The sequence below is a fragment of the Sparus aurata genome, chromosome 21 (assembly GCF_900880675.1).
Source record: "Sparus aurata chromosome 21, fSpaAur1.1, whole genome shotgun sequence".
In the NCBI taxonomy this organism is placed as follows: Eukaryota; Metazoa; Chordata; class Actinopteri; order Spariformes; family Sparidae; genus Sparus; species Sparus aurata.
The window spans coordinates 2,856,393-2,878,848 of record NC_044207.1 but is presented as its reverse complement, the minus strand read 5'-3'; the positions used below and the strand labels follow the sequence as shown (position 1 = coordinate 2,878,848).

At 39.9% G+C, this 22,456-nt stretch overlaps 1 protein-coding gene across 2 annotated transcripts in view; it reads left to right on the top strand.

Annotated features, from left to right (window-relative positions):
* Nucleotides 1-5,203: 5,203 nt before the first annotated feature.
* Nucleotides 5,204-22,456, top strand: part of LOC115572346 (junctophilin-1-like) — a 42,970-nt gene continuing 25,717 nt past the window's right edge. Inside the window, exons 1-2 of one of the 2 annotated variants that reach the window (XM_030402335.1) lie at nucleotides 5,204-5,875; nucleotides 16,008-16,767. In XM_030402335.1, the coding sequence (XP_030258195.1) occupies nucleotides 5,497-5,875; nucleotides 16,008-16,767 (1,139 nt within the window). In that variant the 5' untranslated portion in view covers nucleotides 5,204-5,496. The remainder of the gene's footprint in view (nucleotides 5,876-16,007; nucleotides 16,768-22,456) is intronic. The other variant, XM_030402334.1, reaches the window with a different exon arrangement.

Sequence of the window (22,456 nt, the reverse complement as noted above, 5' to 3'; positions counted from 1 at the left end):
GCTTTCTCTGTGCCTCTTTTACCCAGTTCACACTGGATGGATCTAAGGTTACATTGCGCCCGGATGCGGCGTATTTGCCTAAGATTATCCCCACAGCCTATAGCTCTATAACTTTTGAGCTCTTGAGCTACTGCCCCCCTCCGTTTGCATCTGAGGAGCAGAGGAGGTTACATTTGTTGTGTATTTTGTGTTATAAGAGGACCCGTAGTTGGCATGCACCCGGTGCATGATGGGTAACCTTTCACCTTTCTGTTGTTGTCAGAGTAGCCATGTGCTAGTAGTTATGTGCTATCAATAAACCTTTAACAGTACGTCGTGGTCCGATAAATTATTGTTATATTCAGTAACACAACGGTGAAGATATAACAACATTCCTTGTGCCCTGTGCGTGCACTACACACTTACATACCCAGGGTGTGCGTTTTGTGCGACCAGTTGTTTGTATGTTTTGCTAATCCGGCTAAGGGCAAGGCGCTGTCTAAACAGCAGCTTTCCCACTGGATTGTGGAGGCTGTATCCATAGCATAGGTGTGCACCCAAGGTGTGAGGGCACATTCAACCAGGGGCATGGCGGCCTCATGGGCCTTGTTTAAAGGGGTTTCTGTGAGTGATATCTGCACTGCAGCCAGTTTGTCATCACCGCACACTTTTGTTCGGTTTTATCATTTGGACGTGACAGCCCCTTCAGTGGCGAATTCTGTCCTTTCTGCTAGGTCTATGATGCACTAGAGCAGGGGTTCCCAAACTTTTTTCGGTGGGGGCCTCATCAACTTTCCGTTCTGTAATGGGGGGCCGGGTCAGTCTATAACTGACGTGGGCCAAAGTGACAACCAGTATTATTGTGGAGATTCTAATGATCATTTTTTTGCAGCTGCTCTTTGCTTGGCCTTGGCACCACCTGTTAGTTTGCAAAAAAAATTATAGAAAATGTAACACTTATAACACTGAATGAAAAAATGCAATACTGCTGTTACATGACTTTTCCTAAAGGTGTCTGTATTTTGATTTAGAATAGTTTTTATATAAATTACACAAAATATGATGTTTTACCTATTTCGGACATAAGAGGTCATATTGACCGCACATCATTTTGCGGGGTTTGCTGCTTTCATTGTCTCTCTTGTCTCAAACTGTGTTAGCGGTCTCCAGCTGTGCTTCTTTGTGAATTTACTTGTAAGTTAATTATTATATAGTTGTATTATATAGCCTGGTTGGCACCATGGGCAAACAAAAACAGGAGTTGCCCCCTCCGTGACACAGCAAGCGGAGCTGTTCAACCCAAAGGTGCTGAAGTGATGCGACTCTGACTGTGTACCAGGTAAAGCTGAGGAAGAATGTCTGCGTCCTGATCACCGTGCACACAGATGTGGCCACCGTTAGCGGGGCGAAGGCAAAACCAGAGTCTGTGATGTACTACAACAACACCAAGTACGGCGAGGACGTACGAGGGCGTACTCCATCAAAGACGGTAAGCAAAGATGGCCAGTGGCGGTCTTCTATAACATCCTCGACCTGGCTGGGATCCATGCCCACATCTCATTCAAGGAGTGCACCAGCAGCAGAAGAGCCCAGAGGAAATTCCTGCAGCAACTGTCAGAGGAGCTGAGGGTAGGATAAATGGAGGGGAAAGGGGCCGCCGCAGTCGGCACAATGTGGGCAGCAGCGGACACCGACACGGAGGCAGTGCCGGTCCGAAAGAGCTGCAAACAGAACAAAACGTTGGACACTTGAAATGCCACAAGCCTGTGTTTGGTAACTGTGCAAGGAGAGCAGAGGTAATCTGCATGTCTTATGACCATTGATCGCAATCAGCTCTTTTCCAGCTTTTTCGTTTATTCTTATGTTTTTTTTTATATATTATTATAAAATGTTTCATAATCAAATAAGTTACTTTTAATGTTAATTTCCTTGTTCTGAGTCTTCTCTATTCAAATCTTGTGTAAATATATGAAATAATTACCGTTTACTATATGCAAGATTGATAAATGTATAATTAAATTTGTTAAAATCAGAAATATATAATTTGACCGGATCTAACTCTAGGATTGTGGAAAGCGCAATGTTGTGCCTTTACCAAGATATTGATCATTAAGATTAATTGGATCAGATCTGACTGGAATGAACCTGCCACAGTGGCTGGTAAACTGATTCAATTCACCCACAAGCACACAAATTCACCTGCAAATTTTCCATCTCTTTTGTGGAATGAAGCCATTCATTCATTCTTTACCTGTTACATAGTTAGAGATAATTATCGATAGCTCCCTCTCTCTTTCTCTCTCTCTCTCATGCTCTCTGGCTTCTTGGGCAACGAAGATGGCGCCTGACACTGCGGCACGTTGCCAAGCTCTATAGGAAAATGCAATTTTAAAAAATAGGCCATGTTTAGAGGGATTGTTTGGGATCGTTAAGCTGGCCACTCCAGTTGTTTATGCGGCCGGATGTGGCCCGGGGGCCGTAGTTTAGGAACCCCTGCACTAGAGAGTTGGAGGTTTGACTCTGATTCGGTGGCTGCTCTGCGGGGCATGTATACTTGTCCCATACTATATGTGTTGTACCAAGTGAATCGACTGAAAGGGAACGAAATGTTATGAATATAACTTCTGTTCCCTGATGAAGAGGAACAAGGTACAACACTAGGTTTCCCCGCTGCGCAGCTGGGCTCTGTGAAGAGCGGCTTTTGAACTGAAGGATGACTTTGGGGGCGCACGTATATATGTGCAGGCAGGGCCGCACATACGTCACCACAGGTCATCTGCCGTAAAGGCGTGAATAGAGGTGTCTTCAGTCAGGCCATGCAGGGGCGTGATATCCCACACTATATGTGTTGTACCTCGTTCCTCTCCTTCAGGGAACAGAAGTTATATTCATAACATTTCGATAAAATACCATAATAATGCCAGCCACCTATGTCAGTAAAGAAGGCAGTGTGTGGATCCATAATCTGTGACTAACTTCTAAATCCTATCCCATGTAGTGAGAGGAATGCATGATATCAAAGTTGCTACAAGACACAGAAACCCTTGTCCTTTAATGGGGGTACAAGATGGTTCATTTGAGGACAAAAACGCTTTTGATCACAGTAGTTCTTCATTTTAAGCTTTACGTAACAACCATAAACAAATAGCTTGATTTATTCACAATAGCCTCAATATTTCCATAACGGGGAGTATCAAATTTTCTGCTTCAAACTTCAAAAGAGTCCCTTTGAGGTGCAAACTTAAGTTATTTTAATAATCCACAATGACATAGTTTCTGACTGAAAAAACAAAAAAATGTCTTATTGTGAGTGTGTAATACAAACAAAATAAAATTAATACATAAGAATAATAATCAACTACATCATGATACGGACATGTTACAGTATGTAGAAGTACAGGCTGTTGAGGTAAATGCATTTTATTACTCTGGTTTTCTGGCCGGTCCAGCAGAGCCTTGTATAGCTTTGTGAAGTCTTACACTGTCACAGAGGTGACATGATGACAGTGAACATGTCACTGTATGTAAAACTGAAGTCCAGAGGGTGGACATTTGGATACAGCTCGCTAAGAATGCAACATTCCCCCCTATCTGTGGACAAGGATATCTCAGAGTACCGCCATCTCAATGCATAGACAAATACTGCCATCTTCTGGAAAATCTAGTTTTCACAGCTCAGCCTGCTCAGTTATCATCCTACCTCTTTTCCAGGTGACTCAATTTTTTCTGAAGGTTCGGCAGTAGCGCCAAAGTTAAACTGAGGGGGAACTCATGAAAGGCCACGATGGAGCTAGAATTTTTCTTGTCAACAAATACATTTACATGGTTCCTCAAAACCTTTATGCTAACTTTAACTCTTGATCAGTGTTTTTTTGTTTTGTTTTTCAAACATTCCTTCCTCAACATTTCATACACATCGAAGATAATGGCACATAAAATAATCTTATTATTATTTTCACAGTAACAATAACATATGATTGCCATTTATGTTTTTTATAAATACTTTTATAATCTTCAATATAGTTCAAAATGACCCCATACATTCCATATCTGTATTGTACTATATTACACATATAGTTTACTGTAACTACAGTGGTACCTACAAAACCCAAGTAAGGCAGCAGAATTATCACAAAATCACAGTCACTTGCTTGTGGTCATTGAAACATCTGTGCACGCTCCACTGGCTATCTGCCTATTGCAGTGGAAAAACAACACTATTACTGCAAATAAGGCAGGAATGCTAGCAGAAAATGAATAATTGTGTGAATTCATAGTTAATATGTTAAGGCTATTTCACCAGTCAGTTAGTTCTGCACCATCTATTTCAAACGTGACATCTGCAACATCTCGAGTAGTTACACAGCTAACTTGGTGCAGAATACTTAAAAATTATACTTGAGAGTTGCATTGAGGTCTGACACTGTCATATTATGAAGAGCACCTGGTAATCAGCAGTTCAGTAAGAGCACAAACAACCTTCAAAATAAAACAAAAAAATATTCTAATTCAGATTTTCTGATGGAGGCTCCTATGGCAAAAAACTTGTAGTACACGCCAAAACCCTGAACATAACCTTGTCCGGCCAGGTTTGGTCTGCAGCATGAGTTACCATAGTGCTCTGCCAGGTTAGGAGCCACATTCGTTACATGGAAAACTTTTGCTTTAGACTCAACAAACCTCGCTGGCCCATTAATCTCTCTTCCTAAATAGACCCCTCTGATCGTAGACACTGTAAGGAACTCGATGAGAGCCTGTTCGGGTCTGCGTCAGAGCTGTGCGTTTGTGCTAGGGGTGGGCGGATCGATCCAAATATCGATAGTATCGATACCAAGGTGAGTATTGGTATCAGATCGATACTAACGTGATGAGTATTGGTATCGTTATCGGCAATACTGGCCCTGTATTTACTTGGTATCGGATCGATACCAAAATCGCCCTCCACTAGTTTGTGCCTGGACAGGAGTAGAGGGGGGCACCCAATCACAAGTCAGAAACCATAGGGCGCAGTTGGGTGAGCTGATCCCGCTTGCCTGGGCACTAATTTATATCAAAATGTCACTATTGTGGTGACATACGATAAATGTCATCCCGTTCGCTGACACCACTTGTTGCTGCGTCCCTCCTGCAGTCACACCTAACTGCTGCAATACTCCCAAATATTGTCTGACGGCTTTTGTTTTGAAAAGTCTAACAGGAAGCATCGTGTTGTTTCATCACTGACACCTCAGCTGTCTTCTTCAGAGAGAAGTGGGAGAGTATCCCGGCAGTCAGCAGTGGAGCGACTGTAGCAGCCGTGGCGGCCGCCTCTCACCCTCCCACGTCCCGGTCTCAATAACCGACTGAGCCCTGCTGATGCCCCCTGCCGCCACCCGTCCCCGCTGCCTCAGACCCCCGCACAGTGCTCCAAGTGTCGCCGGGGCGTTCCTGTCAACATTTCCTCGCATCTAAGAACACATCGCACACTCTGGACTTGTTCATAAGCCGCCGAGCGGTACAGAAACCCTCCGTTTCTGAATGACGGGCGGTCGGTTTGACTTTGACGATGGTGGCACGTACTGCGGAGGCTGGGAGGACGGCAAAGCCCACGGCCATGGGGTGTGTACCGGACCCAAGGGCCAGGGCGAGTACTCGGGCTCTTGGTCCAACGGGTTTGAAGTGGTCGGCGTCTACACCTGGCCCAGCGGAAACGTGTACCAGGGCTACTGGGCACAAGGGAAACGCCACGGACTCGGCGTAGAAACAAAGGGGAGGTGGATTTACCGGGGAGAGTGGGCTCACGGGTTCAAGGGCCGTTACGGAGTCCGGCAGAGCCTGAACACAACGGCCAGGTACGAGGGCACCTGGAGTAACGGACTGCAGGACGGGTATGGCGTGGAGACGTACGGTGATGGAGGTGAGAGGCGACAGAGTACAGATTGATCACTGGTAGAACATCTATCTTTAGAAACCCTGCCTACTGTCATGCAGTTTACTGTGGATAGATAGATAGATAGATAGATAGATAGATAGATAGATAGATAGATAGATAGATAGAATTACTTTAATGATCCCAGACAGGGAAATTATTTAAATGTAGGCTATAGATGTAGGCTACCTTTGAGCCAGTTCATCTGATTAATACGAGTCTAAATTGTACCAGGCTTGTAATCAAATAATGTTTAGATTGTTCGGTCGGCTGGTGCCATGAATAGGGGTCCACAGTTTTGGTGTCTCAATGAACACTAAAGAGTGAGAGACTACTTGTTGGTCAGATTTGTTCCAAAACAGTCCCTGGTGTCAGATTGTGTAATAAGGTTTACGCCTCCTCCAACATGACTGACCTGTCTCAAACCTGTTACACACACATTTCTTTTAATAGTTTAAGGCTGTATCTAAAGTCATTCGCTCCGTCTCTATTCACTAAATGTACTCTTTTTTTGAGTTAGCTGGCAGGAGCCAGAGCCCCTGTGAAACACTGCTTTGGTCATTTCTTACATCTGGCATCCAAAGTGTAGAGCAGACCTGTTCTACTGGTTGTGGTGTATGGAGGACCAAACCTGACATAAATAAATAAATAAATAAATAAATAAATAGACAAATGCATAAATAAATACATAAATAAATAAATAAATGCTGAAATAAATAAATAAATAAATGTATAAATAAATAAATGCATGAATAAATAAATGCTGAAATAAATGTATAAATAAATAAATAAAAGTATAAATAAAAGAATAAATGCTTTTTATTTATTTCTACATTTCTGTTCACCTACATTTATTTATTTCTGTATTTCTGTGTCCATATGTAAATGAGGAGGTAGGAGGTCCTAACCTCAGTCAAGAGCATGATTGGTTACAGGAGTGTGCTCGAGGAGGGTCTACTACTTCTGCCTTACTAGCGGCGCTGATTCCTGTACACTGTACAGGAATGTTGCTGGCTACCAGCAAGCCCGCTCAGCTAACTGTTAGCTGCAGTTGTTGACATTTGTTCATGTAGCTCTGGTTTAGTTGTGAAATTGACTGGCGGTCATTTTAACTTGCGAGGGTCCCAGGTGTGCTGGTGGTGTGGTTTGAGAATCCCGCCTGGAGAGAGAGGGATCCTCAGCCATGTCCGCTAACCAGGAAAAACATTCTGCTCATCGCTCCAAGTAATGTATGTAATGTGTATTCTAGACGAGCGCTACAGAGCACAAATCGTCCAAAAGTGCATGTTGTCGGTCTCATATCTTTGTCATGAATGTCTGTACTCTCAAATAACTCATGTGTGGAACAGGCTGAGGCATTTGTTCACGCCAAGCGGCTCGAGAGCGGAGTGGAGACCCCTTTTAGCTCTTATGTTAGCTGTTAGCTGCTCGCTGTAGCGCAGCGTCCAGGTTACCTTGTGACAATGGTTACCATCGGGTATTTTTCATTCCGCACTGTTCAAATGGTTACTTAAAGCCATCGTTCCAAGCCACGTTCTCGAGCCGCTCGGCGTGAACAAATGCCTCAGCCTGTTCCACACATGAGTTATTTGAGAGTACAGACATTCACGTCAAAGATATGACACCGACAACATGCACTTTTGGACGATTTGTGCTCTGTGGCGCTCGTCTAGAATACACGTATACATGACTTGGAGCGATGAGCAGAATGTTTTTCCTGGTTAGCGGACATGGCTGAGGACCCCTCTCTCTCAAGACAGGATTCTCAAACCACACCACCAGCACATCTGGGACCCTCGCAAGTTAAAATGAACGCCAGTTAACCTGTCACACCAGTCGAGGCCATTAAGCTAACTGGAGCTGTTTTACAACATTACAGAGAGCGAGGCTTGATATCAGGAATCGTTTGCTTTTGTCTGGCTCTCCGATTTGACCAATCATGCTCTTGACTGAGGTTAGGAACTCCTACCTCCTCATTTACATATGGACACAGAAATACAGAAATAAATAAATGTAGGTGAACAGAAATACAGAAATAAATAAATGTAGGTGAACAGAAATACAGAAATAAATAAATGTAGGTGAACAGAAATACAGAAATAAATAAATGTAGGTGAACAGAAATGTAGAAATAAATAAAAAGCATTTATTATTTTATTTATACTTTTATTTATTTATTTATACATTTATTTCAGCATTTATTTATTTATACATTTATTTATTTATTTCAGCATTTATTTATGTATTTATGTATGTATTTATGTATGTATTTATTTATGCATTTATTTATTTATTTATACTTATGTCAGGTTTGGTCCTCCATAGTGGTGGGCCAGTGCCTTAACAATGCACATTCATTAGTTCTGTCTGTCCCTGATCATAAAAGTACTTTTTAATTTCGAAAATAAGTTTTAACCCAGGCTGGTCTTTAGCAGAGGGATTTCAGGAGAATCATACTGACATCCTACTTCCTTACTACTTTTTTTCCAAACTTATGTTGGAATGTTTTGTTTTTTGTTTTTTTCCAGTTGTACAGAGTAATAAATGTTCAGCCCCTGGATCAAATCTGGCACTTCTAAAAAAGCTGCTGAATGGGCGTGGTATGGAGAATGCATTATGAGTGCATCGGTTATGCAGTAATTCTCAATAGACATTCAGACACTATCAAATAGCAAGAACAAAATATGGTAGATTATGGACCCAGCATTAATTTGGACAATTGACTTCAACTAGATCGATCCACTGTATGCTAATGAGACTATAGTTTTCACCGGATCTAATGTCTGTGTTGACTGGCAATGAGAAGACTTAGCCTGATTTTCTGTGAATGACTGTAGTGGAAACATTGCTATGCATGCATGGTTACAGACAGAACCTCAAATTGTACAGTATTACATGAATTACACATAGAACTGACGAAAAGAACAAACAATTTAACAATTTATTTATTTATATATTGATGTATTTTGACATTTATTATTATTAAATGGTATTTCATCATTCATTTTCATCTGAAATTAATTTAGCTTGAAAACTAACTTATTACAATGTGTCATATTTCATCTTAGCATTGTTTTCTAGCTCCTCTAGGCTTGAGCAACCACAGGGTCTGCCCATAACTATAACTCAGTTGCAATTTTGCAGTCTATCTGTGCACATTTTATCGGTTGACGTCACACAATCTAATATTTTGGTTGACCACCTTTAGCTTTGACAAGCACAAATTTGTTGTGTTATCGTTTTTATAAGCTTATGCAATGTCACAACATTAATTTCTGTACAGAGTTGCAACAATTTCTGCCAAGATCTTGTATTAATGGTGGGAGAGTCGGGCCGCTGTGTAAAGACTTCTCCAGCACATCCCAAAGATTCTCACAGAGGTTCAGGTCTGGACTCTGTGGTGTCTCTGCCAATCCATGTGTGAAAATTATGGCTCATTCTCCCTGAACCACTCTTTCACAGTTTGAGCATGATAAATCGTGGCAATGTCCTCTTGGAATATACCTGTGTCAAAAGGGAAGACAAGATCCATTGATGGAAAAACCTGCTCTTTTAGTTGATTCAGGTAGTCAACTGACCTCATGTTTGGGCACATAACGTTGCTGAACCTAAACCTGACCAGTTGGTCAGTCATGCCTAGTGTACGATAGGCACTAGGCATGATGGGTCCAACACTTCATCTGCCTATTTGCTCTGCCTATGAGCTCAGAGATACTGCAACTGCAACAGTTAACCAGGGCAGGGTATGGTATGAAACTTCACCATCATGCTAGACTCTTTTAACCATATCACCCAGGTCTTTTATGTTTCAGTTTGTATGAAAATGGTGAGAAAGATTTCAGCTGTCCATAGTGGCCCTGATCAACCCCAGTAAAAAGGCTACATTAACATGTGAAAGGAGCAATAACAAAAATGAGGGAATATGCTTACTAAGGTGTGCACTAGCAGTGTTTTCCACAGAATTAGACTCTTACTAATTGTGGCAGTTACTGTCCAGCTGGGGTGCCATAGAGCATGCACACTCGAGACTTCCGCCAACCGAGTCGGCTAGCTTCCGGTTTAGCTCCGAGCTAACTTGGATGAAGATAAAAATGTAATCGGGCGGCTCTTCTTCTCTTATTATTTGATGCCAATTACATAAAAAGAGTAGTAGGTTTCATATGTTTATTCATGTTGTGTGTTTATACTAGGGATGCACGGTATGGACTGTGTTCAACTGATAATTTCTGCCTCTTGCAACTGATAAAAAAACACTTTTTTGTTCACATTTCTGTATTCAACAGTTCCAAATGTGTAGTTTTTGTGCAATTGAGAGTAAATAAGGCTATTATGTAGTGAAAAAAGATCAATGATTTCATATTCCAAAGCTCTAACTATCTAACTGACATCGCTTTTACCCTCGAAACAAAGAACAGTTCTTACCCCTCAAATGGTATTTTTTCTCTTTTTTTTCTTCCATTAGAACAAATATACTTTGGCTTTCATAGAGCATTTTGCTCTTTTAAAATCAATGCTTTTACATAGCATAAATGAGAACTGTCAAACTTTTTTTTCTTCCCAGATCCCAACTGATATGTCTGTGTAACCCCTAAATTCCATCAGATCCGTGTTTGGCCCATCTCCACTCCGCCACAGAAGCTCTAGTCTATGTTTGTACTTCCACCAGCTTCGCTGTACTCCATTGCAGCTCCAGCAGTCTGGACCCTTCCGCAGCAGATGGACAGAGCTTCCATTTCTGCCAGGTGCCGAAGTACGGCACATCACTTCAGTTAAATTCCGCACAGAGCAGACAGGAAGTCAGACACCGAAACAACATATCATAACATCCCGTTAATTTAATCAAACATTCAGTGTTGACACTGGCAAAAAAAATCGTAAAAAGAGACAAATCTAAGCACTTCTTCTAATCCTTCAGTTGGAACCACTAACCTTTCGTCTGTTGGCTGTTGTTTAAAATAATACGTATAACTGCAGCCGCCCATGATTCTTTAATTATCGTGGGAACTCCTCGGTCTCCCAACTCCAGCTGACCGGCCAATGCAGACGAAGGAGCACAGAGCAAAACCGTAGCAGAGCAAAATACATGCAACCTGTGGAATTCCAGTCTAAGGTAATGATATAACTATGTGTGAACAAACTTTTGGTGCTGATCCAGATAAAGGGACCAATCCAGGAATGTTTTCTCATTTTCTTTCACATTGTAAGATATGGCATTTTTCATCATTTTCATTATTTCTCAGGCAATAAGACCAGGGTGTTGATGAGAAACCTCAGGTGTATTCAGGTTGCTGGTATATGTGAGTAAGTACTATTTGATATGGATCCTAGATCTGGTGGTCTTAAAAATCATGGTTAAACAGGAATGGGTGGTTTCAATACCAAAGAGGTGCCGTTTTATTTTAACATGATTATTACATATTATTTTATAAAAAAAAAATTCATTGAAATTGAATGAAATTTCCCAAATCTCCAAGTAGGGCTGGTAAATAGATGATTGTCATGTTTTACCATTATCCTCATATGAGAATGTATATCATCATAGATATGATATGAGGGATTTAACTTGGGTCACAAGAGGTCAGGAGTTATGTTTGAGGGGCAGGGTCCAGACTAACTTTTTACCCTGGTTGAACTAGTACACCTTACTTTTTAATTTAGGTGCCAAAGCACATAATTGGTGGATAATACATTTTAACGTCATTTCTTAACAAATCATGTTAATGACTGTAAACAGGACAACCCGAAAAAATAAGTCCGTCTTATACACTAGCCAGCCAAAAAAAAGGTCACTCATTGGACCACTTTTAGCTATGATTACAACACGCATTCGCCATGGCATCGTTATGATAAGCTTATACAGTGTCACAACATTTATTTCCATCCAGAGTTCATTAATTTTTTGTAAAAAAAACTCTCTTTCATAATTTGCATCCGATGAATTGTGGCACTGTCATGTTGGAATATGCCTGTGCAAACAGGGAAGAAAATCTATTGATGCAAAAACTTGCTCATTCAGTATATTCAGGTAGTCAGCTGACCTCGTGTTTTGGGAAGATAACGTTGCTGAACCTAGACCTGACCAACTGAATCTACCCCAGATCATAACACTGCCCCCACAGGCTTTTACGTTAGGCACTAGGCATGATGGGTCCATCACTTAATCTACCTCTTTTCTTACCCTGATGCACCCATCACTCTGGAACAGGGTAAAGCTGGACTCATCAGACCACATGACCTTTTTCAATTGCTCCAGAGTCCAATCTTTATATACTGCCTAACAAACTGAAGCCTTTATTTCTGATTATTCTCAGTGATTAGTTGTTTTCTTAATACTGCACAGCTTCAGAGTTCTCTTCACATTGTGTGTGTGGAAATGCTTTAACTTTCACTATTAAACATAGTCGTGAGTTCTACTGTTTATTTTTTACCTTTTGATTTCACCAAACATTACATCTATGACCACATTTCCTCCACGAAGATGAAGGTTCAACACTCTCCTTCCAGGTTTTAATAATGCGTTAGGTCTTACCTACTTGCTTAGTTAAATCCAGTTTATGAATTTTCTTTTGGCTAGGTAGTGTATTATACTCTCTGCTAAAACTACACACTACAGAACTGTCCATAGATTTGGCGCAGTATTGATTCAACAGTTTTTAATGGAGGCTACTGTTCTTCCAAGAGCGAGAGAGAGGCAATGTCCATTCAGATGACTGAAAAGGAGCGTGCTGAGTATAGACAGAAGTTTAGATGTGACACAAACTTTCTAAGTCCTGTGTTACTTTACAGTTGACATTCTTATATTCTTGAAAAGAACGTGACCATATGTTAGGCTGGGCAGTGTAGTTGTATCCAGCACTCAGCTCTGTATCATGCTTGAAGAGAATTTTGGTCAGTCTCTGTTTGCCTTTGAAGTGTTGTGAAAATAAGACTAAGAAAAACTTTGTGTTATTTCTATTTGTAACTTTGTTACTGTTGTTGTTTTTTACTTTCAATTTGTGGAAAGGAGTTCAGTTAGAAGGGAGAAGCTCACACATGGTTCATGCACACTTGTAAAGTCTGAAGAGACTCATGAGAGTTTGAGTTGAGTTTGTGGCAAAATCTTGTTCGTGTCTTTTACTACATTAGCGCAGTTGAAGTCATACTTGGTCAGGAAGTAGAACTGAAGTTACATTCATTACGAGATGATTACTAGTTAAAACATTTAACAATGGACCTGAGTCTTTTTGCATTTTGTGACTTAAGATCAAATAAAAATATAAAAATAGGTTTTCTCAAAAAATCTCACCTCTGTTGACCGTGTCCAGGCACCATCTCATTTCCTTAATCTATCTTCCCATGGCCAACTATGACAAAATGTAAAAAGTATTAAGATGGGCTTAACAGTTTTTTGGGGACATGTGCAACCAAAATAGTTGCAGACTGGAGATGACACGGTGGCTCACGGTGGCTCACGGTGGCTTAGTTCTATGTGATTATATGCTACACTGAAGGTCTTTTTACAATATTTTTGTAAAGGAAGACCTTTTTCCTTTTTTTAAATAGTAGACAAAAAACAAAAAAAGTTGTTTTCTTATATAAAAGGCTTATTATGTTCTATTTATTTTCCAATATTTTTTGTGAATTTTTGGATAATGTTTGGAGTTTCAAGCTTTTTAGATGAATATTCAAACAAAATAAATGTTGGTTGTACTGGTGTCAAAATAGAGGCATGTACATTGGAGGTCATGGATATAAATTAGATAAATAATAAGATTAAAATGCTGTTAACCAATCAGCTTAATGTTACTGCAGTTTACGTAAATCTTGATTTAGTTGGGATTAGAAAGAAAGCCCTGCTAAATCAAGGAACCCTCATAAACGAACATAATCAGTCAGTTTGCACAGGAATAACACGTTTTTCCAGAGGCTGCTCCAGTGTCTTCAGTCTACCACTGTGAAGGCTTATTCCTCATAGAAAGATAGCTGCTTGGATCTATGTTTGGCCAGCCAACAGACTTCCCAGTGTCTCAAGTTACTTCCATCTTTTAAAATAGCACATTCTTACATTCTTCAGCTGTAGCCATCAGTGCAGGAGCCTGGCCTCTCCTAACTAGGCCAGAAAAGCTAACTGTTTTATCACCTAATGACACTTACTGGTGGTGGTTTCAGAATCACAACTGGTTTATATCCAAGTTGTCAAAATACAGTACATGTACAAATGTTCCATCTGTTTTTGTCCTGTTAGTAAGTGATTTAATAAGTGATTTAGTTACAAAGGTGAATTTCATAGAGGTACATGATGACAATACAGTGTCAATGGCCACTTTTGTTCATTTCACAGCAACAGTAGATGATCACCTTTACTGTTGCTGTTATTAAGTACAGTATTAATTCAGGGCCAAAGCATCAAATAAGTGTTTGATAATTTCAATCTCACATCCTCTGTAGAATGTAAGCCCAACATTCCCTGTCCTTTTAGCTGTGGGTTAGACTCCATCAACTCCTGAGAAATATATATGGCTCATTAGCTGCTAAATTTTCCGCTTCATTCACCAGCTAGTTGGGCACATAGTATACAGGGTGTGCACTAGAGCTTTTTCACAGAGAACAGCTTCCTGCTGGGAACCAAGTAGAACAGAGCAGTGAAACTAAACCAATGTGATAAAAGTGACTATAAAGCTTTGTAAAAAATGAAGTCAAATGACAATGGTGGAACACAGTAAATGTTTTGGGTAACGTAATAGGTTAAATGTAATCGTGCAGCTGATAGATTTGGTTGCTTGGTAATATTAATAATGCAGAGCCAAAGCTAAAGTTATCAACATTCCCTGGTACTGTTATGTCTTTTGAACTTTTAAGACCAATAAATACATCAACAAACAACTCTGAAATACCACACTCATATGCTAACATTAGCCACAACAGGAGTGTGTTTCTGTCGCAGCAGCGCTTTTATTGGCCTCAGAGGCTGTGCACCTTGTGGTTCTGAGCTATCAAGCTGCAAAAGAGCAGGCTCAGTGGCTGTGTACTGTGATCGAGCACATCCTTGTTATCACCAACCAGATCATCATGTGTCACTCACATGTAAGTAAACACACCTCACATTATCATGATGAGCATAAACAATAACCCTGGCTATTGTTAATCTTCATCACTGTCAAGATAGTAAGTTAATTTGGGAAATTTTGGCTCCACTCTGTCATTTTTGTGCTACTAGCTCTCATCAGTTTTGCAATGCTCTGTGGAAGACTCTGGTCATACACAATGAGTCCAGTCTTTTCACAAGCCAAATAAGACAGTTGGATGGGCTTATTAGAGGCCTGCAATGGCCATAGTTACTGTTTTTCTTTTATTTGTCAGAGCATTCAATATATTGATTGCCGTGAGGATGTTAACATATTTTCTACAAATATCCCAAAAAATGCTTCTAGAATTAGTGACCAACCTCAGCTTTTAGGTGACATGAATCTTCACCCAGGGGACATAATGAAAAATAACATGAGATGACGCTTCAGCCCTTATGATCAACATTCATAGAAGCACACATGCCCGTGTATGTTATATAGGCCACACTTATAACGCATGCAGTGGTGATAAGTTATGTTCATGTTTCACCATCAACAACAATAGTCTTTTATCTATTTTTATTGAGTACGTCAAAAAGGATTGTGAAGACATCACATTGTCTTTTATTTGTATTTTACGGTGTCACACCTTTATTGGAATCTGAGTTGTACAATATGTAAGAAAATAAATGTCTTTCTAGTTGCCTTAATATCTTGTTGCCTATTATTCACTTATCCAGCTCTGAGAACAGAAAACCATTCAACTTCAAAAGATGCTTCTATTCAGACTTCTGTAATCAATCAGTAATTCTGTTATTGCATCTAATCATTCCTTGCATTTTTTTGTCGTTGTTTTTGCTTATCTTCCTCTATGAGCCCTTTTTAAACACTGTGGTCTAAAATCAATGGTGCAAGTGATGAAGGGCATGTCCAACTTCTTTGTACTAGTTAAACATAATCTGGCTTTGTTACTTAACACGGGCACTGGGAATGATATTGGCAACTTATTTGCTATTAAAAAACTAGCAATGACACGGTTTAGTCTCTGTCTAACCTCCTCTCTTTTCTTGCTGTAGGTACATACCAGGGTCAGTGGACTGGTGGGATGCGTCATGGCTACGGTGTACGTCAAAGCGTTCCATATGGTATGGCCTCTGTCATCCGTTCACCTCTACGAACCTCACTGGCTTCCCTCCGCAGTGAGCAGAGTAATGGTACAGTATTGCGTGACAGCCTGTCTGACAGCCCTGCTGGCACACGTGGTGGCTTCGTACTCAATTTCCATTCAGACGGAGAAGGTTCGGAGAAAAAGAAGGGTCTTTTTCGCCGTGGCTCTCTCTTCGGTAGCCTTCAACGACTGCGCAAATCGGATTCACGGTCCTCCATTTCCAGTAAACGCAGCTCAGCACACAGTGACACCACCATGAGCCGCATCAGTTCAAGTGATGCCAACTCCACAATCAGCTTTGGAGATGGAGACCCAGGCGATGACTACCTGCCTCTGGAGGACAATGTGGATGCCACCACCACTGAGTCCTACATGGGCGAGTGGAAGAATGACAAGCGCAGTGGTTTTGGTGTCTCCGAGCGCTCCAATGGCATGAAATACGAAGGTGAGTGGTTGAATAACAAGCGCCATGGTTACGGGTGCACCATCTTTCCTGATGGCACCAAGGAAGAAGGGAAGTACAAGAACAACACGCTGGCTCGGAGCATCAGGAAGCAGCTGATTCCTCTGAAGAACACCAAGACCAAACAGAAGGTGGATCGAGCCATTGAGGGAGCAGTGAGAGCAGCAGCCATCGCGAGAACCAAAGTGGAGATTGCCATCTCAAGGTAAAGTATCGTGTGTAAGATAATCTCAGAAATCACTGTGCATGCATGTATTTTTTCATTGCATTAACTAAACATTTTGGCCTGTTTCATGTCTTTATTTAAAATAGCGTGCTAAAGAGGGCTGATAGAAAGTGAGGGGAAAGATAATGGGTGCAAGGTCTCTGGCTAGACTTTAACTTGAGATGTCGAAATTAGGTGGTTAGCATCTATAACCCACTTGTTGGCCATAATTTTTATTAATCCTTAGAATATTGTACTCACCAAGTTAAATGTACACTCGCAATGGAGCTCAATCGAGGAAAAGAATGATCAGACAATCAGACAGATATGAAACAACCCCAGAGGTTAACCAGACTTATTTGGAAGATAAAACAAAGGGGAAATAATTCATAAACATCCATCTCAGTATGGGTCAACCAATATGGTTTTGTCTTCGCTGTTGCTAGGGTCGGCGTGTATAATAATGAGCTTCTGACAACACTGTTTATATCCAGTAGACTCACTATCCAAACAGTATTGCTGCAGCTTCATTTTCAAAGCATTTAATTGGTGAAACATGAGTTGACAGGAAAATGCAATGTGTTCAGTGACTTTAGCACTTACCACTAGGGGTGGGAATCACAGGGTACCTCACAATACAATATGATGCAATAACATGTGCATTGCATAGTTCACAATGCTAACTATATCACAATCCAGCGATTCTGCAATAATGGATACATTGCAAGACAATCGAATGATGATACATCATGATATCTGTCTAACTGAAGAAAATGAAATGCCAGTAAAAAGGTAAAGTGCATGATTTCACCATTTATTCAATGCAGTTTGGTGTCACAGAAACAAACTTAGGTGAAACACTGAACAAAAAGTGCATTAAGTCTTTGCATAGTGCTCTTATACAAACACACTGCCTATAACTTTTCATTGTCCACATGTGCCATCACATAAACTGGCAAATGTCCAAATTGTTGGAAAACAGCACAGTTATGCAGCAGCGAGTTTTTCAGTATTACATTTACACAGCTATGAAAACAAATGAATGTTAAAAAAAAAGTAAAATACACATTTCTTTATAAAAATCACATTTGGACAGGGGGAGGTCCTTTCAACTAAACCCAGCGATGGACTTCTTAATATTGGCAGTGCTTGGAGACGAGAAAGGAAGCTTTGCTTTAAACATTGCATTAAATGCCGCAGTTTGACTTAGAATGGTAGCATTCATGTGATGTCAACACCACCACGAAGAGCCATGAAGTAGTGATGCTGGAGTTAAGATGGCAAATTGGAAATCTGATTAGAGCGCTTTATTTCTTAAATTTAAATATTGATATTTGGTTCTAGCGTATTGATACTCATGTCGCACGTGGAAAGACGAGGATATATTGCCATATCAACATTTTGTCCTATGCCTAATGTTGATATAATTAGTGTTTAATAATGTCAGTGCCATCTTATCATCTCTTTTTAGAAGTGGAAACAAAAGGTTTATAACATTTTGTCATAACAAAATCCACATGAATGTATGCCACATATAACCAATATCAGACAGTTAATAGTTGGATGTCCATCATTTAGTTTGGGCCAGTGGTAAAAAAAGTACATTTTCAGTCCTGGCTATGGTGAGTGTTATGCACACAATGTCTCCGTTATTGACATCTGCAAGGTCAGGAGTTTGGAGGGCAATGATTTCAGAAGAGGCATGTGTATAACTGGACAGTATGGTAAGAAAACAATCTATGGTCCATCAGTCAATCTATCTATGATGTCAGTGGTGTGTGAGTCAAAGTGGCATTCACTGTTCAGTGTTGTTCCAGGGGATTAGAAGCCATCTCCCTTCTCTGCCGTATCACCACTGATGGAAAAGGGGTTGAGGAGCGTTTAGTCTGTGTTGGTTGTGCCAGCTCCTGTTTGTCTTTTACTGTGAGATACAGTTCCTCTGCTCTTTCTCCCCAAAGCCTCAAGTTTATGGTCACAAATTTCCAGGGCTGTCCTTAAACAATAGTCTGGTGTCCATGTGAACATAGACATTTGTGCTTGTTGTAACAAGTCCTATTCATACTGGCCATTACAAGACTACTTCTCAAAGTGATTCCAATGTTGGTTGTAGTGGACAAAATCTATTGTCCTTACTCTGTGCAAAAAAATTGTGAAGTTGATCTGAGGTTGAAATGAGGCTTCAACAGTCTTAGTTAGATGAAGTAAGTGGGAATCATACAAAGTTAGTAATTTCATAGAACAATCTCTCTTCAGGTTTGCTTCTTCTAACTTTAGCTAAGCATGGAAAAACTATTCAAACAGGGAATTTATCAACATAGTTTCACATTAATAACTATGAAATGGGACGCTGACTTTTTTTATTCTAACTAATTCTAATAAAATACAAACATGATTAGTACATAGTTCATAATGTACAGAAGTAATATGTATGAGTGTATGATACGTGCTAGGCCCAAATTTAACAAGTCAACATTACAGAGAACCTTACTAAATTTAACTCTATATCTCCATATCTATATCTCTTTTTACATAATAGGTAGTCCTGGCTTTTTGCAACTTTATTATTATTTTAATAGTATTGGCTATCATTTCTATCAGTTACGCCCACACTAAGCTAACCAAGTGAACAGTTGAGATCGTGGAACAGCCATTAGGGCAGGAAACACAAGCAGACGATCAGACTGATGGGAAACAAGTGTGTCCAGATTAGAACAACTTGATTTGCAGGTCAAACAGAGAGTTGCTGTTAGTTAGGCCCACTCTGTATATGCTAAGGGGTTCAGCTGTTACATAATTTTTTCTCAGATTTTGCTGTGATTCAGACTCGCCTCTCCGTTGGTAGTCACCACTTTTCATTCTTGCTCAATGTCCTGATTGGTTGCACAGCATGACTGACTGACAGCCTATAACCACTGTAGGCTACTGTGCCACAGATGGGCAAAGGAGAAGACTTTTGCAACGTGGTGCTGCTCCTGTTGGTGGGTGGAGCTGTTTTGAGGGTAATGCAGCAAATACTGCTGAAGTTACAATAAATATCACAATCTCATGATCTGTTTCTGTGATGACAGGCAAGCCCAGTTTCCCAGTTAGAGTACTAAAAATGCCTGAGGTCACAGAGAACAAAGAGAGAGGGGCAGCATGCAGCATAGGGCCATGAGTTACCCTGTTATATGCGTTTACTATACCTGGTGAGCTAAAGTACTAGAACACCTCCAAATGAGCGCCTTCTGGGAAGTCTGAAATGGGACTACTAACTGAGAACAAATTCGTGTACAGATTTAACTTTGATTAGTTTTAGTTATTCTTAGTTTCTAAAGTTTGGGGAGATATTTTGTTTTGTATTTAAAGTCAAAATTGTTCCTATATGTGCAGAGGTTAACACATTCGTTTCAGATTCATTGCTCAAAGTGTATATTTTCCTCTGTACTCACTGAAAATCCCATTTTAAAGTCGCAGACCAATGAGCATAATTACACATTACAACTAGGTCAGAAGTCAATACTGGTCCAATATTAAACTTAAAAAAGTTTGATGTTGAAACGTGAAGCTTGCATTGAACAAACACTGAGAATGGACTTTTCAGTGAAGAAGGAGAACTTTTACAATAATTGCAGAATCATAGATTTGGGATTGATTCCTTTATTTTGAGGAAGAGGCAGTAGATTTAATGTTAATGATTTTAACAAAACTGAACTTTTTTTGTGAAACACACATTATTAGTCAAAGTAAAGTGTTTAATATACATCTTTGAACATGTCTGGAACTGTAAGAAATGCTGCCGCACTTAAAAGCTTTCTTTTGCAGCATTTAATGAAACAAATGTTTCAGTTCAGTTTGTGCTTTTTTTTAATTTCAACACTAAAATTTTCATTTTTAATGCAAGTGTACATTGGTCCACATTTCAGTTATAAGTCTCCATGATTATTGCCAAACAAAATTTGGTAGTAGGTGTTATACAGTGTTAGGGCATACATCAATATATTCATTTTGTTTTGCTTTTATTAAATCAATACAATTACCAACTGTCAATCAGACATGATTAGATGTCAGGCATCTGCTCTTTAGCAGGGCCTACAGCACAGTTGCAGCACAGAGTAGCACTAGTCACATTTCACTTATAAGCGCTGGCAGTATTAAGAAGTCCATCGCTGGGTTGGTTGAAAGGACCTCCCCCCGTACAGTATGGCCCAAAATAAAGGTTTTTGCTAAAACCACTGGATCCAAGGTTAAAAGCAGAAAATATGTCAGCGAAAAATTATTAGAATATAGCTATTGTAGCTCTCCATGATGAGACGTTAGGAAAGGTGGAAGATACACTCCAGTGTGCAGAGAGAAATGTGCTCACCTGCTATAGGTGGACTTCAGAGGCCACAGAATCCTCCGTGACAATCACTACCTATTTTATTGCTAACAAGAGGGTAAAGCACTCCTGCATGCTACAAATAAGAGGGATGCACGAGACTCAATCACTGCTCAGAGAAGTGCACTCACCTCTCAGCATGCTGATCAGTTGCTGTTCCTGAAGAACATCCAAATTTGTGGATGAACTGAAATGTGCTCAGGTTTATATAAAACAAGTTGATAAGCATTAATGTGTCCAGATATACACAAAACAAGCTTGTCATGCTTTTAGTTGGAGCATTAAAATGTGTCAAGGTTAACATAAAGACAAGTTATGCTCGCAAAGCGCTAAAATTTGTGTTGTCATATGTGCCTTTGTTAAAGAAATTTGTTTGTTTTTTTACATTAATTTGTTTTCATAGTTGTGTATATCTAATATACAGACTGAAACCTGTTCTGCTGCAGAACTGTGCTGTTTTATAACAGTTTGGCCTTTGTCAAACTTAAGAATACAAAATGATCGTCCGTTATCGTGATATATATCATTTTTTGATTGTCTTTCACTATATTGATTATCACAGAAATACTGTATTGTGATATTGTTAGCCATGTATCGCGTATTGTATCATGAGGTACCCTGTGATCCTCACCCCTTAACATTCAGATGTTGTTGATGAAAAAAGAAGTAACTGAAATGTACTTTTAAAAATATAAATGGGGTAATACAGTCATTTGTTTTGTTTTGTTTTGCTTGTTTTCTGTCCAATGTCTCCTCGAACTGAAAGCATACGATAAACACAGTTATTTTTATTCGTTACAGTTTGTTGGTATTTCTGTTTTTTCAAAAGGCAAGCCTGTCATTTACTTTGGGCAACCAAATAATGGTTTCAAAACATATAATTAACTCATTGGTAATAATATTTGTTCCATTTGTGGATGAAACACTTGAAGGGGCAGTGTGTATGATTAGTGGTATCTATTGCTGAAGGTTTTAGATTGTCACAAACTGAACATCCTCATCTCACCCTTCCCTATGGTGCCGCTAAACTTGTGAAAAACACGAACTTGCCTCGGTCAAGCCATTGTTTGTTTTGTCTGTTCCGGGCTGCTGTACAAACATGTTGTTGGACTTGGACTCTGTGAAAGAGGAGCTGCTCCCTCGGTAGATATAAACGGCAAAGGCTCATTCCAAGGTCATATTAGTTAAATGTGATTATACACCAATACAAACTCAATTTTGAATATTATATTCAATTTCTGCCAATATTATATTTAGGGATGCTTATGTTAGAGATTTAAAAATGCTAGGCTTACAGATACTGCTAATCAATCTTATTATTTTAACAGA